Source organism: Balaenoptera ricei, chromosome 14 (genome assembly GCF_028023285.1).
Source record: "Balaenoptera ricei isolate mBalRic1 chromosome 14, mBalRic1.hap2, whole genome shotgun sequence".
Classification (NCBI taxonomy): Eukaryota; Metazoa; Chordata; class Mammalia; order Artiodactyla; family Balaenopteridae; genus Balaenoptera; species Balaenoptera ricei.
In genome coordinates this window covers 40,232,474-40,247,186 of record NC_082652.1, presented here as the reverse complement: position 1 = coordinate 40,247,186, position 14,713 = coordinate 40,232,474, and the positions used below count along the sequence as shown (strand labels likewise).

Genomic DNA, 14,713 nt, shown 5'->3' with positions numbered 1-14,713 from the left:
TTTAAAGAGACAGCCCTCGAGCTCGATGCTCTGTCCATTATCTCAAATCTTTTTAAGTCTCTTTGAAAACTCCTGTCAAGGGATGAGACAGACCAGTCCACTCACTGCAAAGATCACTTCTCTGCCTGTTCAGAACGCAGTGATTCTCACGACAGACCCAGGAGGGGGGCGCTTCCGGTGCAAGTGGCAGCCATCGCTTGTGCTCGAGGCAGACATTCGAAAACCAGATGACTTCAAAAGGATGCGAAGTAATGCCTGAGGGAGGGTGACGTCCACTTGAAACCAGAGCTCTTGTCTTCCACTGCTCTCAAAGACAAGCGCCCAGAGGAAAGGTCCTGTCCTAACAGGACCATGAGGGTCACTGGACATAATGTGTCTTCGGCCGGTGGCTGGTCTTCAGTCTTCACGCTCACCTTCCATTCTGATGACCCAGATCTACCTGGCCAGCAATCAGCTCTCTGTTGGCACTAGCTAGCCTCATAGTGGTTGTCATTTTCAAGGGTGTCTCCTCCCCGAGGGCCGAGATCTGTCTTTACTTCCGGTTAACCCAGGAGACTCGGGGGCCCCCGGTGCCCCCTGTGAAGATGCAGATGAGTGTGAATGGTGACTGGCTCTTCTCGACTAACCAAGCGGCAGCTTCCAGCCCCCAACCACCGTCCTCAGGATGTTCAATGGCCCCCTCCAGACGCTAAGGCAGGGGGTCCTGGACTCCTCTCTATCATGACAAAGCGTTTGCTTATACATGTGTGAACAGTTTTTGAAAGACCTCAGGTCATTTCTGAACTTCGTATCAAAATTAATTCACTTTCAGAAGAGAATACACAATACACACACCCCCTCTAATTTTCTATAAGAATAAGGTTACCAAAGAAGACCTATGGGACTTCCTTGGCGGTCCAGTGGTGAAGACTTCGCCTTCCACTGCAAGGGGTGCGGGTTCGATCCCTGGTCGGGGAGCTGAGATCCCACATGCCTCGGGGCCAAAAAACCAAGGCATAGAACAGAGGCGGTATTGTAACAAGTTCAATAAAGATTTAAAAAAAAAAAAAAAGAAGACCTGTGATGCTTGCCCTTGATTTTTGGTTGGCCAGAGTGCTCCCGATCAAAGCCAAGCCAGAGCACATCAGTCGTCTGCCTACCACCCTCCATAGCTCCCATCTCACTCACAGCGAAAGCAGACATCTTCACGATTCACCCTCCCAGGTCTCCTCAGGGTGCATCTCTCCCTCCTCTCTCCCTCTCTTCCACCCACACGGATTTCCTATGGTTCCCCAGGCACAGCCCTTGCGTTCCGGCCTCAGCACGTCTGCAACGGCTGTTCCATCCACCTTGAACGCTCTTCCCCGCTGGGACCACACGGGGCTGGCTCCTTCACCTCCTGCCCACGTCTGCTCAAAGGTCTCTCCATCAGTGGAGTCTTGCCCCAGCACATGCCCTGCCCCCGCCCCAGTGTGGGCCTCAGTTTTCCTCCAGAGCACATCTATCCCATCTCTGATAGGACACACTTACTTGCCTATCATCTGCCTCCCCGACTAGCCTGTAACTCCATGAGACAGGATCACGGCTTTATGCACAGATAAATCTCATCCCTTAAAATAGTCCCAGTGCAGAGCAGAGGTCAGCACCTAGGTGCTGGAAAGACTGAACACAGGTTATCACTGCATTCTTCCTAGTTAAGGAACTGCTTTATTAGGCGCCATCTATCCAGATGCACTTGTCTCCTTCCAGAAAAATGGCTATTTACACATAGGCGGTTCAATGAAACGAGGCGGAAGATCTGGCTATTCCCATTTGCTATGTGCCATGCCTCCCACCCTCTGTGGGGAGGGGGGCTTGGAAAATCCTAGTCCAACAATGGGGCCGTCCTAATACAAATCCAGTGTCCTAAAACGTGACACTCGTGCAGATCGAAGCTCGACAGATGCGACTGACCCTGGCTGGGTGCAAAAGTGATACATTTCTGGGATGCTATCTCCTTCTATCAGGACGAGCTACATTAGCTCACTCTGTAGTGACCTCACATCGTTAGCCTCTATGGAGCACACGGTTTAAAATCTAAATTCCAAGATATTTTTCACATGAAATTCTGAAAAGTCTGTACCCTGTGCTGTAATTGATCATCTACCTCTGTTACATTTATCCCTGCTAAGTTTAACCTCGGGGAGCCGTTGAAGGAACCGAGCCTTGGTTCCCCGCTATAACACAGTCTCCTGCTTTTGGTCTTCCACGTGGCCCACCACGAGGCTGACTGGCCTTCATGCTGCAGAGGAGATGATGCTCAAGGGCGTACCACGTGCTCTTCCTCCCAAGCTCCCTTCAGGCTGACGAAGCTTGGCTAACACACTTCAGCTGCCTGCAGGTTCTCCAGCTGCACAGTCACCCAGCATCCCTGGGAGATGCCATAATATGGAACAGTCTAATGTTCTGCTGAAATCAAGAAATGTCAATGTGGAGGTCCTCTCATTTACTAGCCTAGTTATTCCATCAATAAGGAGATGAAGTTAACATGACTCTTTCTCAATGAAGCCATGTTGGCTGTGGCCACCTCCATTCTTTTCTAAAAGCACACAAACCATCTGTTTAACAATCCATTGCAGAACTCTGCCAGCAATCAGCTCTAGGATTGCTGGTTTACGATTATTAGAACTTATCCTCTGCTACCACCTGTCTCTTTTTGACTTTTTTTTTTTTGGCTGTGTTGGCTCTTCATTGCTGCACGTGGGCTTCCTATAGTTGTGGCGAGCAGGGGCTACTCTTCATTGTGGTGTGCGGGCTTCTCATTGCGGTGGCTTCTCCTGTTGCGGAGCATGGGCTCTAGGCACACGGGCTTCAGTAGTTGTGGCACGCGGGCTCAGTAGTTGCGGCTCACAGGCTCTAGAGCGCAGGCTCATTAATTGTGGCGCACCGGCTTAGTTGCTCCGCGGCATGTGGGACCTTCCTGGACCAGGGATGGAACCCGTGTCCCCTGTATCGGCAGGCAGATTCTTAACCACCATGCCACCAGGGAAGTCCCTCTTTTTCACTTTTTAAGGGCAATGTGTGCCTGGCATTCAACTCAGAACTTCTTTTATTCTCCCCGGCACTTTAAAGATCATTCGTATTTCTAAATTCTTTCCATTCCCTGATCTAGTCCTGAAGACTGAAACATTCAAAATGTAAGGCCTCTCCATTCATTTATTCCACAAACACTTGCTGAGGACCTCCTGTGTGCCCAGCACCTTGTTTTGTTCAGTCTACATGTCTTCACAGTTCTACTTGTTAAAGATGCTAATGCTAGCCCAGCAGCTGACATCTGCTCTGTCCTTGTACCATCAACCCCAAGAAGTTTACCATCCCTTTCCTCCCTCTTCTGAATATGGTTTTAAAAGCCCCATGGCTATCACTGGTGTTTTATTTTATTTTATTATGGCAAAATATATGTAATATAAAATATACCATTTAACCACTTATAGGTGTATGATTTTGTATCATCAAGTACATGCACAATGTTGTGCAATTATCACCACTGTTTCCAAAACTTTTCCACTGCCCCAAACAGAAACTCTGTCCCCCTTCCCCCAGGCCCTGGTAACCTCTAGTCTACTTTCTGCCTCTATGGATTTACCTATTCTGGATATTTTGTATAAATGGAATCATATATTGTGTTTGGCCCTTTGGGTCTGGCTTATTTCCTTTCTTTATTTTTATTTTTATAAATTTATTTATTTATTTATTTTTGGCTGCATTGGGTCTTCATTGCTGTGTGTGGGCTTTCTCTAGTTGTGGCGAGCGGGGGCTACTCTTCATTGCGATGTGCAGGCTTCTCATTGTGGTAGCTTCTCTTGTTGTGGAGCACCAGCTCTAGGCGTGTGGGCTTGGTAGTTGCGGTACTCAGGCTCAGTAGTTGTAGCTCACGGGCTCTAGAGAGCAGGCTCAGTAGTTGTGGCACATGGTCTTAGTTCCTCCGGGGCATGTGGGATCTTCCCGGACCAGGGCTTGAACCTGTGTCCCCTGCATTGGCAGGTGGATTCTTAACTACTGCATCACCAGGGAAGTCCCGGGTCTGGCTTATTTCAAACAGCATGATGTTTCTCAGGATTCATACACACTGTAGCAGGTATCAGCAGTTCATTCTTTTTTACGGCTGAGTAATATTCCCCTGTATGTATATACCACTTTTGTTTATCCACAATCTGTTGATGGACACTTGGGTTGTTTCCACCTTTTGGCTAATTGTGAATGATAATACCATGAACGTTGATATGAAAGTACCTGTTTGAATTCCTCTTTTCAATTTTTTAGGTACACCTGCCAGTGGAATTGCTGGGTCATATGGTAATTTTATGTTTAACTTTTGGAGGAACTGCCCAATTGTTTTCCATAGTGGCTGGACCATTTTACATTCCCACCAGCAACATATGAGGGTTCCAACTCGGAATCTGATGTCTGAATCTGGACTCCACTCCCCACTTTCTAGCCACGTGCTCTAGTTTCCTCCTTTGTAAACTGAAATGATGAGTGTTTGTTTCCTATGGCTGCAGTGATAAATTGCGACAAAGTTAGGGTCTTAAATCAACACAAAATTATCTTACAATTCTGGACATCAGTACTCTGAAATGGGTCTCATGGGGCTAAAATCAAGGTGTTTGGAGCTGCTTCCCACTGGAGGCTTGAAAGGAGAATCTGTTTTCTTGCCTTTTCCAGCTTTGGGGCTGCCGCAGCCCTTGGCTCATGGCCCCTTCCTCAACCTTCAAAGCCAGCAATGGGCAGTTGAGTCCTTCTCACATCACATCACTCCAGCACTGACTCTCCTGCCTCCCTCTTCTGCTTTTAAGAACACTTGTGATTACACCGGGCCCACCCAGACAATCTAGGATAATCCTGCTACTATTTTAAGGGCAGCTGATCAGCAATCTCAACTCCATCTGCAACTTTAAGTCCCCCTTGCCATGTACCTGACATAGCCACAGGTCCTGAGAATAGGACAGTGACATCTTTGGGGGACATTATTCTGCCCAACACAACAGTAGTAATACCTTCCTCATGAGTTTGTTTCAAGGATTATTTGTATTTCTAAAGTCTCTCCATCCCTCGAAATATAGTCCTGAAGACTGAACTCATTTAAAAGGTCTCTCCAGGGGGCGGAGAGAGGGGGGAGTTGGATGAAGGCAGTCAAAAGGTACACACTTCCAGTTATGAGATAAATAAATACTAGGGATGAAACGTACAACATGATAAACATAATTAACACTGCTGTATGTTATGTATGAAAGTTGTTAAGAGTGGATCCTGGAAGGTGTCATCACAAGGAAAAAAAACACTTATTTTCTTTTTCTTTTACTTTGAATCTATATGAGATGATGGATGCTTCCTAAACTTATTGGGGTAACCGTTTCATGATGTGTGTAAGTCACATCATTATGCTATACACCTTAAACTTATACAGTGCTGTAAGTCAATTATAGCTCAATAAAACTGGAAGAAACATAAAATAGAAGGTCTCTGCCTTAATTTACTCAACAAATACCCATTGAGATGAGCTAACGAAACAAAGCCTATGAAGTACTTAGAGCCTGGTACCCAGGAAGCACTCAATAAATGTTACCCATCATCACTTTATGTTACTCTTAATTTTATAATCCCTTTTGGCAATATGGATGCAGCCACAATAATCTACTTCTCAGTCTGAACCTTCTGAGATCTGTCTTCCTAAAACCCAGACAAGCATTGCTTTCTTTCCGTAACTATCAAGTCCAACATGGCCTCCCCATCACCAGCCTGTCTTCGTGTTAAGGCAGAAGTAGACCTAGAGGGTGCCAGCTCCCTCACCACCTGCCCCACCTGCTGGGAGAGGAAACACCCGCCAGCCAGGGAGGAACCCATCATGCCATCTGGTTCTAACAGTGGAGCTGAGGCTCCCACCACGGAATTCGTAGTCTGTGTCCAGGCTCTGTCCTTCTTCGCTCCTCCTGCCGGAGGGTCTGCAGCCCGAGTCCCACACACTCTCAGCGTGGTTCTCTGCTCTTGATCCGACGCAAAGCCTTCTGGCAGGTCCCCAGCGCCAGCCTCATAGAATGCACCGATTCCAGACAGAGGAAGACGGTTCTCACTTAAAGCGGGCTCCATCCTCCATCGGAGCCACACCTTCTATGGAAGAGGCTCACCTCCGCGTCTCGTGCCGTTGGACTCGGTCTAATGTCACAGAATGAAGTGGGTGAGCACGGACCGGCTGGGGCCCCGAGGTTTATTTCTAAGCAGCTACCTTGATATTACGGATCATGAGGTTAACTTGGACTTTTTGTTTTTTCAGTGACACAAGTATTGTCTTTTATTGTATTTGGTTTTCAGTTTTAATATTTTTTTCCCTTTCTATCTCAAAATTTTGCTTAAAACTCTCAGTCAGGTCAGGCTAGAACCTTATAACAGACACTCTACTCATTTCCCACGCTGCGCTCTAGTCCTTGCTGAGACCGGAGCCCAAGTGCCCCTTGACGCCCGTGCCTCTGCCCCATGGTCAGCAGGCTTGGAGGCGGGGGAGCCTCAACACCAAGGTCTTCAGGTCCAGAACAGTGAGCGGGCCCTGGGTTCGGCCTGCTGTCCAGGAGGCTGGTCTGTGCTGCCCGGAGGTCACAAGGAGACTCCGGAGCTGGGCAGAGCTGTGAGCGGGCAGAAATCGGGGCTGGAGTAGAGACAAGCCTGCCCAGCTGGGAGGGTGCCTCCCACGGGCCTGGGGGGCTAAGCAGGCCCCCTTTCAGTCTGTCTTCCCCGGCACAGGAAGAGGCGGACACACCAGTACTCAGGCCACTCTGTTCTCAGTCCAGACCTTTGAAGTGCTTTAGTGAGCATCTCCAGGCTTCTCAGTAAAGCCTCTTTCCTCCCAACACGGCAGGCAAACCTGAGTCAAGTGGCTCCCATGTGGGCTGCAGGAAGGCCCCCTTTGTTGTGGTGTTGTGTGTGTACCCCGCACGCCCGAGGTGGGAGCATCAGAGACCCCCAGGCATCGCCCCAGTCCCTCCCTCCCGAGAGCATGTCCAGGCCCCCTCCTACCCACCACCGCAGCTCTGAGCTCATCCCCGTCCCTGACTACCTCCAGCAGGACGGCCTCACGCCTGCTGCCCGGCTGCGGTGGGTCCCCTCCTCCCACTCATCAGCTCCTGACCACAATTTCCTTCTGTCACCTCAGAAATCATAGTTTCTTCCTGGTGCCCTCCTGAGTTTTTCTTTCATCTATCTGAGAACAGTCCATCCCTGCTAATAAATCAACCGGAGGGAGGAAGGAGAGCATCTCTAGGCCTTTCATCTTCTCTGGCACCGAAAAAGCAGTTCTCACCTAGGCAGGTACAACCGGCTGTCACCACTGCCTATATTATATATAGCCTGTGCTGAGAGCTTGCTTTCCTGCCCTAAAGCCCATTTCTTAGATCTCCAGATAAGCTAACAGTCCCTCCTGGTTCCCTCTGAAAATTCCCCAGCAAAACTGCCAGCAACTGCATGCTTTCTGGACTGTTGACATTGTTCCAGGGTCAAGGGTGTGCCGGGGAAGGCGGCTTCGGAATATACTATACACTGGTGATCCCATTAGTCCAAATCTTTTACTAACTACATCCTCTCACTACAAACCATGCCAGGTGATTGATTATCTGACTTTGTGTCCTCAACAGCATTGAGAAGTGGGGAATACCATTAATTTGGCCCACTTTTTGGCTTTATCACTGATTTTATTTAGGAAGTCGAGGCTTTCTATGTTTATTTTATGGTTCAAGAGATTATGGACAAAAACACCAACATACATAAATGATGAATAATTATACTAAAAATGGCATAAGTAAGGTTCGGATTCAGTAAGAGCCACAAAGGAAAAGAAAAACACGGTGGTTAAATGAATAAGACACAATAATTGTGACAGTGAGAGTCAGGGTGAGAGAAAGAAACTCAGGATATTCTATTTCACAGATGACAGTTGGGTTCATTTTAACTAAAAGCTCTGTACTTAAAATAGGAATACATACTGAGTACGTAAAAATTATTTGATGGGAGAGTTCAATTTGGCCATTCTAAAATCGCTGAATAGCTATAAAATTATGTTCTCTATTCAAGTGAGGTTTAAAAACTTGAAGAAAACAAGTCTTTAAATACTGTAATTGTTAGTTATTCAGGTTGTACAGTGTATTTTACACCAAATTATAGTAATGCTGGGCCTTAATCATGCCATGAGTCTAGCTTTTTAGCAATTTTCATTTGGTATAGATTAGAGAGTTATTAGTGGGGCCCACATGAGCTTCTGTAAATCAGGAGGAGATCAAATGAAATGGTCTTGGGGCAGGAACTCTGCTCTGGGATGTGTCTCTAACTATGATCCAGGTCACAGGTCGGTGGAGAAGAGCCACCCCCAGGAGCACAGAGCATCAGGGGACCCCAAGAGGTCTTGGAGCCCTGTTCCCAGCGTTGTTGTGAGGCTGCCATGAACGGGCTTCGCCATTCAATTATAAGCAATGCCGGCAACAAGGATTCACATCCGCTTGTCACCAGGAAGGTTTTAATACCAAGGTCATATACACTTAACCATAATTTTCATTTAACAGCCCTTTCCAAAAGAGCAACTCTTTGCTGGAGAAACACATGGTCCAGGCGTACGTCAGCAGGCCCAGGAATCTGAATCGGCACCCAGGGAGAATCTGCTGGCAAGGTCGTGATTCTCCCCTCTTAATGAAAATCATCAGAGAGAGAGCCAAACCTGACTTCAGGCGCAGATCTGGCAGGATACTGACTGACCAGAGCACAGAGCCCTGGTGAAAAAAGAAAACAAAACCCAAAAAAGCGGAAAAAGAAAGAAACAACGATAACAAAACACCCAAAAACTCAACTGTTTTTCTGTTCAAAATTTCCTAATAAAAATATATTTCAGTACTATTAAAAATTCAGTTTTAGTTAGTCTAAAAAACTAAGCCTTTGGTTGCCATTAGAGAGCAGTATTTTCTATAAACTTCTTTGGATGATTCTGGCAGGAGTGGGATGGAAATAGTAGTCTGTTAGGGAAGGTTACATGAGATCCTGTTCATCTTAACAGCGGGCTTCACTCTGTGAGTTCTGGCCATTCAAAGGGTCCCCTCTTCCCTTCCCCGCTGGACCCACCCCCTCCTACAGCAGGGAGGATGGGGGCAGTTTTTGTTAGTATGATACCTGCCATTCCTGGTATCGTGTTGCCGCATATTCTTGATAAAATGAATCTTCTTAAAGTTCTTTGGTCTGGGCGAACCTGAGAGAGTGCGACATCTGAAAAATAAAGCCATTTCGAAAACACAGTCAGTTGCCCGTGGACAGCTGAGACATCTCCACACAAAGACAGGAAGGAAAGACCAGACTCAAATGGTTTGAGTCACCCCAAGGATAATGAGGACTATATAGCTGGAAGCAAGGAAGCTTTAAAAAAAAAAACCCAACGACAGACAACTTCCTCGATAATACTGATAATAATTTATATGGGTCTCTGAAGAGCCAGCTAATGAAAACTATTGTCCTCAGTTACAATAACATAACCTACACGAATTCCAAAGACATTATTTGTTCCTGTCATCTTAAAAAGAATCCTCCTGTATCAACACAGGTAACGGGAACAGAAAACTGTAAATTTAAGAATCCAGAGGGCGGAAAAACACTGGAAAAGTCAGTTTAAAAACAACCCCGAATCATTTTTCTTCTGTAGCAGGACTCTGGCCTGAATTACCTGGACGATTGCCTCAACATTCAACTTGGCTCTGCCTGGAAGTCGCAGTTTTACTTTGAATGAGAATCAGAGACTGAGACCCAGCTAGTGGCTGTTTTGTTTTTTTTTTTAAAGATAAATTTTAAATAAATATTTGTTGAACAAATTGACTTGGATTCCAATTAATTTTTCCTAGAATATACAACATGTGTTTGCACTACAGGAATGACAGAACAGACCACAGGCTGAAAAGATCTTATTTGTGTCTATTTTTTCAAAGGTACCTGGCAAATTCTAAGATACACAACTGTAATAACAACTAGGAAAAAAGCAAAAATCCCAGCAACTGAGAATCTGAAGTTTGGTCTTGTATTGAGAAAGGCAGCAATGACTTTTCTAGTTGGGTTTTTGCTACCAAATTTTTTTTGTTTACCTTTCTGACCATGGACCCCGAGGGCTGGCTCCTGGCATCAGACGTGGGTGCCTGAGACCTTATGCTTCAGAGAGCGAGTTCCAGAGAAGCAGTGCCCGGCTTCCCAAAACCACACGAAGGTCCAGGCCATCACCCGAGTTCAGTCACTCCTGAACTTTGAGGCTTCAGGTAAGAGAAGAACAAGATGTACCTCCCAACGAGGAGGTACAGCTGAGGGCAGGTGGGGTGTGTGGACCCACTGGTGGCCAAGGATTAGGGAATGGGCAGCCTCACAGACCTGCCTAGCAGCTCGAATCTTTACTCTCCTCCAAGGGCTCCCCTCAAGGGAAATTGGGGGATAGCCCTGGGCTAGGCTAGGTGTACAGCTCCCAAACCCCCTTACCTGCCCTCAAGTAAGGGCCAGTCTTCCTACAAGCCCCTTCCCAGAGAGTGCTGAAAATTATTTTTTTTCCTTAAGAAACAGCACCTTAAAATGTAATTTAACTTGAAAAAAAAATATAGTAAAGTGAATGAGTGCAGGTCAAAGCAAAGACATGGTAGCAGGTATCTGGTGGTTTTCATCAGGGAAACGGGGTTCCCTGGGCTTTGGATCTAGAGGAAGGAAGGCCCCCTGCCAGTCATGTCCATTCCACCGGAGCAGGGTTCCCAGCACACGGCCGCAGCCTGAGTGGCCCTCCCAGCATGCACCACACACTCACTACCAACCCTAGTGACCTATCACTAGTAATATTTCAGATCCCTCCCTGGAGCTGTTGTGAGGATTAAACGTGATGATTTCTACAAGAGCTTCGTACAGTGTCAAGTGAAACGTTCAAATACAAATATTCACATTCATACATATGTACACACATTCATATACACATTTCAAGTGTGTGATTATTATTAAAACCTTTAACTACAAAGGGTGCATATTTTGTTACTGTTTGCCTCCTATATTCTGAAAACCACAGCCTTTATTAAGGGTCCTGAATTCTTGGTTTTAAATAGATTCTTTTAAAGACATGCAGAGGGACTTCCCTGGTGACGCAGCGGTTAAGAATCCTCCTGCCAACGCAGGGGCCACGGGTTCGAGACCTGGTCCGGGAAGACCCCACATGCCGTAGAGCAACTAAGCCCATGCGCCACAACGAAGAGTAGCCCCCGCTCGCCGCAACTAGAGAAAGCCAGTGTGCAGCAACAAAGACCCAACACAGCCAAAAATAAATAGCATAAATAAAAAAATAAATTTACAAAAAAAAAAAAAAAAAAAGACATGCAGAACCCTGCCTGAGGGCATTTTGTAGATGCTTCCTGTGGACCTCAGGAAGGGTTTGAATAGGGAAAAGCACCCACTAATCCCCCTCCCTACTCCAAGCCTCCGAACCCAGATTCAGCTTTCTTGAGGTCCAAGAAGATTCAGCCTCACTCAGCCTTCCTGGGGCAGCTCTCTGGAAGCAGACCCAGCACCTCAAACTGCCTCTGTTCTACCTCCAGAATGACTGTTAGAGTCTGCAGGCCACCCAAGGTCCCCAACTGTCTCTCTCACACACAGCAGAAGGTTCTAGAACTCTGTAGTCACTGGAGAGAGGAGAATCCTTGAAGGCATAAATGTGTGCTATCACTGGTTGCTGGACCGTTGTTCAGGAGCATCCTCACATCCTTGCCCAGCTTCCTCCCAAAATGCAGAGCTTCCTGGGCCCCCCAGTCTGAGGGCAGTGGGCTAAGAGCTAGACTGTGAGGGTACCTTCCTAAGACCCCAAGCTGCTCCCTGCCTCCACATCTACAGAAAGAGGTGCTGTTACCCTCAGGTTTGGGCACAAAATCTCCCAGCCTTCTGCTGAAACCGGAAGTTGGCAAAAGGGGCACAGGTGGCTTTCGGCACCAGTAATTACTTAATGGCACAGCAGCCTGCACACATCAACTGAGACAGGCTGGAAACTGGGGCAGGTGGTGACGGCTGCCGCATTTGCTGCAGCTGAACTGAGGTTTTTCTGGACACCTAACAGAGACGTCCTAGGTCCTTATTTCTGGGATACCACGTAACCACCAGGCAAAGTGGAAAACCTCAGTCTAAAGCCTCTCATTGCAAATGCTCAGTCCTTGGAGTTCAAGGTGGATACAGGAAACTAACCTGTGATGTGCAAGAGAAAAGAAAGACTTTTAAGAAGATAACTTAACAGAGGTGCTTTCTTTCGATACCAGCATCCAATTCTAACTGCATATGCTACTGATATAGCCCTTCGATCAGCAAGTTGTTTGTTGTCTTGTGTTTTTTTAAGCATTCAGCCTCCACCATCCCCCACCTAAGAAACGCTTTAAAAGAATTGTGGCATTACCAACAATTGCCAAGGAAACTGGAAGACTAAGCACTCAGGTTATGGCAGGTTAAGCAAAGAAGGAATTAATTTCAAAGCCACCTGCATTGACATGTAAAAATACCCATTTAAAACCATACATTTTAAGTGATGCAAAATTAAATTAGGATAGAATTAAATTGAAAACTTAAATATTTAATGAAAGATTAGCTCTTTCTTGTTAGCACTGATTACAGGATACACTTAATTATGCAAAAGGTTTTTAATAGATGCCTTGGAGCAGTTTGTTCTACATGCTGAGTTTAAAAGCAAGTTGGGCTAATAGCCTTCTGCCCCCGCAGTTCCCAAAACACTTCAGCATCATTACTGGTATATTCATTTCACAGAATCGGGGAGCTGGAAAGGACAGAGATCAGCTGATTTGCCTCTCCCATTTTACAGGTGGGAAAAACCGAGTCCCCAGAGTAGGTAAATGAATTTCCAAAGCCACATAACCAGTTGGTAGAAGAATCAGGCCAAGAATTCAAGTCCCCTGACTCCCAAACTAATGCCCCTTCTGCTATTTTTATTTCTTAGGAACAAGTAAGTTTCTAAGTAAATATCAGAATTTTTTATTGAAGTATAGTTGATTTACAACTTTGTGTTAATTTCTGGTGTACAGTAAAGTGATTCAGTTATATATATATATACTTTTCCATTATGGTTTATTACAGAATATTGAATACAGTTCCCTGTGCTATACAATAGGACCTTGTTGTTTATTTTATATATAGTAGTTTGTATCTGCTAATCCCAAACTCCTAATTTATCCTTCCCCCACCCCCTTTCCCTTTGGTAACCATAAATTTGTTTTGTATGCCTTTGAGTTTGCTCCTGCAGTAAATATCAGAAATTTTTCAATTAAAAAAAAGTCCATTAGGGAAACTAAGGACTTCTTAAACTGCCAACTCCCTTGGTTTCAGACTTACTTTTTAAACTTTATATTTACACAAGATTTGTTGGAAATTAAGTATAGCATTCTGTAAGTAAGGGTTGGATGAAGTTACAGTTAAGGCAGATAAGCCATTTTTACTCTGCCCATTTGTGCTATCACAGGACTGAGGGGTAGAGGACCAGCCTGGGCAGATTCTGAAAGGAGGGTACAGGGGTGATGGGGCACATGACCAGGAACACAGTGCCCAGCTCCTTCTCTGGCCCCCCTTTACCACCCAGAATCCCCGAGGAGGTGACATTTTAGAGCCTGTGACTTTTTTTTAACCTGGTTTCCTTGGTCGCAGCTACCACATTGCTCGAACGACCACGGCTCCTTGCATCCTCTCCAAACTCCAGGGCCTTTGCAGTTCTGTTCATTGACTGGCATCAACTGTACTCAAATGCCAAAGCCACTCGGCGCCACCGGAGAACGTTTCTCCCTGATGCTCGCTAATTACTTTGGGCCACTTAATAGAGACTGACAGAAGAACACTCGTACCCAGGCCACCTGGATCACACAGCCACACACCATCAGCCTAAGATGGTCCCAGAGGCTATGTGTGTTTTCAAAAAGACTTCAAAAGTGGAAATCGGACTGTCTGGCCCTGACTTTCTCTTTGGAATGATGTCGGTGAGATTCACAGTCACTGATGCTTCCAATCAGATCCCAGGCCTGTCTATGCTCCACCCTTTATCCAGGTGGTCTGTGGACTAGACCCGTGACCTGGGGGTGAAACTCCAGGCAGGGAAGGAGCCGGCTCCGGGGGGAGACGCCTCCCTCCAACTCAGCATCCTCCCAGGCTCAAAGGGACGAGCCGGGGACTCCCAATTCCTGGCCAGCAGCCAAAGCATGCATGAAGGGTGCAGATGTGGGTTCCCGTAGGAGCTGGTGCGAGGGCATGAGAGCACACACCCTCCCTCGGCTCTGCCCCATCTGCAGCCTGCCACGCATCCCCTGTAAAGCCACAGCGTCCCACAAGGTCCCGTCTTGCCTCAGCTCCTCCTGCACAGCCAGCTCCGCTGGGGCTGCGGTGAGGACTGCAGGGGACGCAGTGTGTGTCTCCTGAACTCCAGGAGGGCCAGGTGGACCGAGGCGCAGATTAGAGGAAGGAGAGCTGCCAGTCAGAGGCCCGGCACAGCTCAGCAACTGCTGTCACCCAAAAAAAGATGCTTCGAAAGCACTTTTCTGATCCGGAGGGAGAAATGGAATGCTTTCAGCCCCAAGGGAGCACTCACAGCTGACCTACCTGAGTTTCCCAGCACCTGGCTCTGGAGGAACATCGTGCCACCTGCTAATGAAGTCGGGGACTGTGGTTACTGTGTCACCGCGCC

The 14,713-nt window shown here is 46.8% G+C and overlaps 1 protein-coding gene across 1 annotated transcript in view; it reads right to left on the bottom strand.

Annotated features, from left to right (window-relative positions):
• CABLES1 (Cdk5 and Abl enzyme substrate 1) overlaps positions 1 to 14,713 on the bottom strand; it is a 107,277-nt gene that overhangs the window by 50,398 nt on the left and 42,166 nt on the right. Inside the window, exon 3 of the mRNA XM_059893905.1 lies at positions 9,160 to 9,252. Coding sequence (XP_059749888.1) covers positions 9,160 to 9,252 — 93 coding nt within the window. The remainder of the gene's footprint in view (positions 1 to 9,159; positions 9,253 to 14,713) is intronic.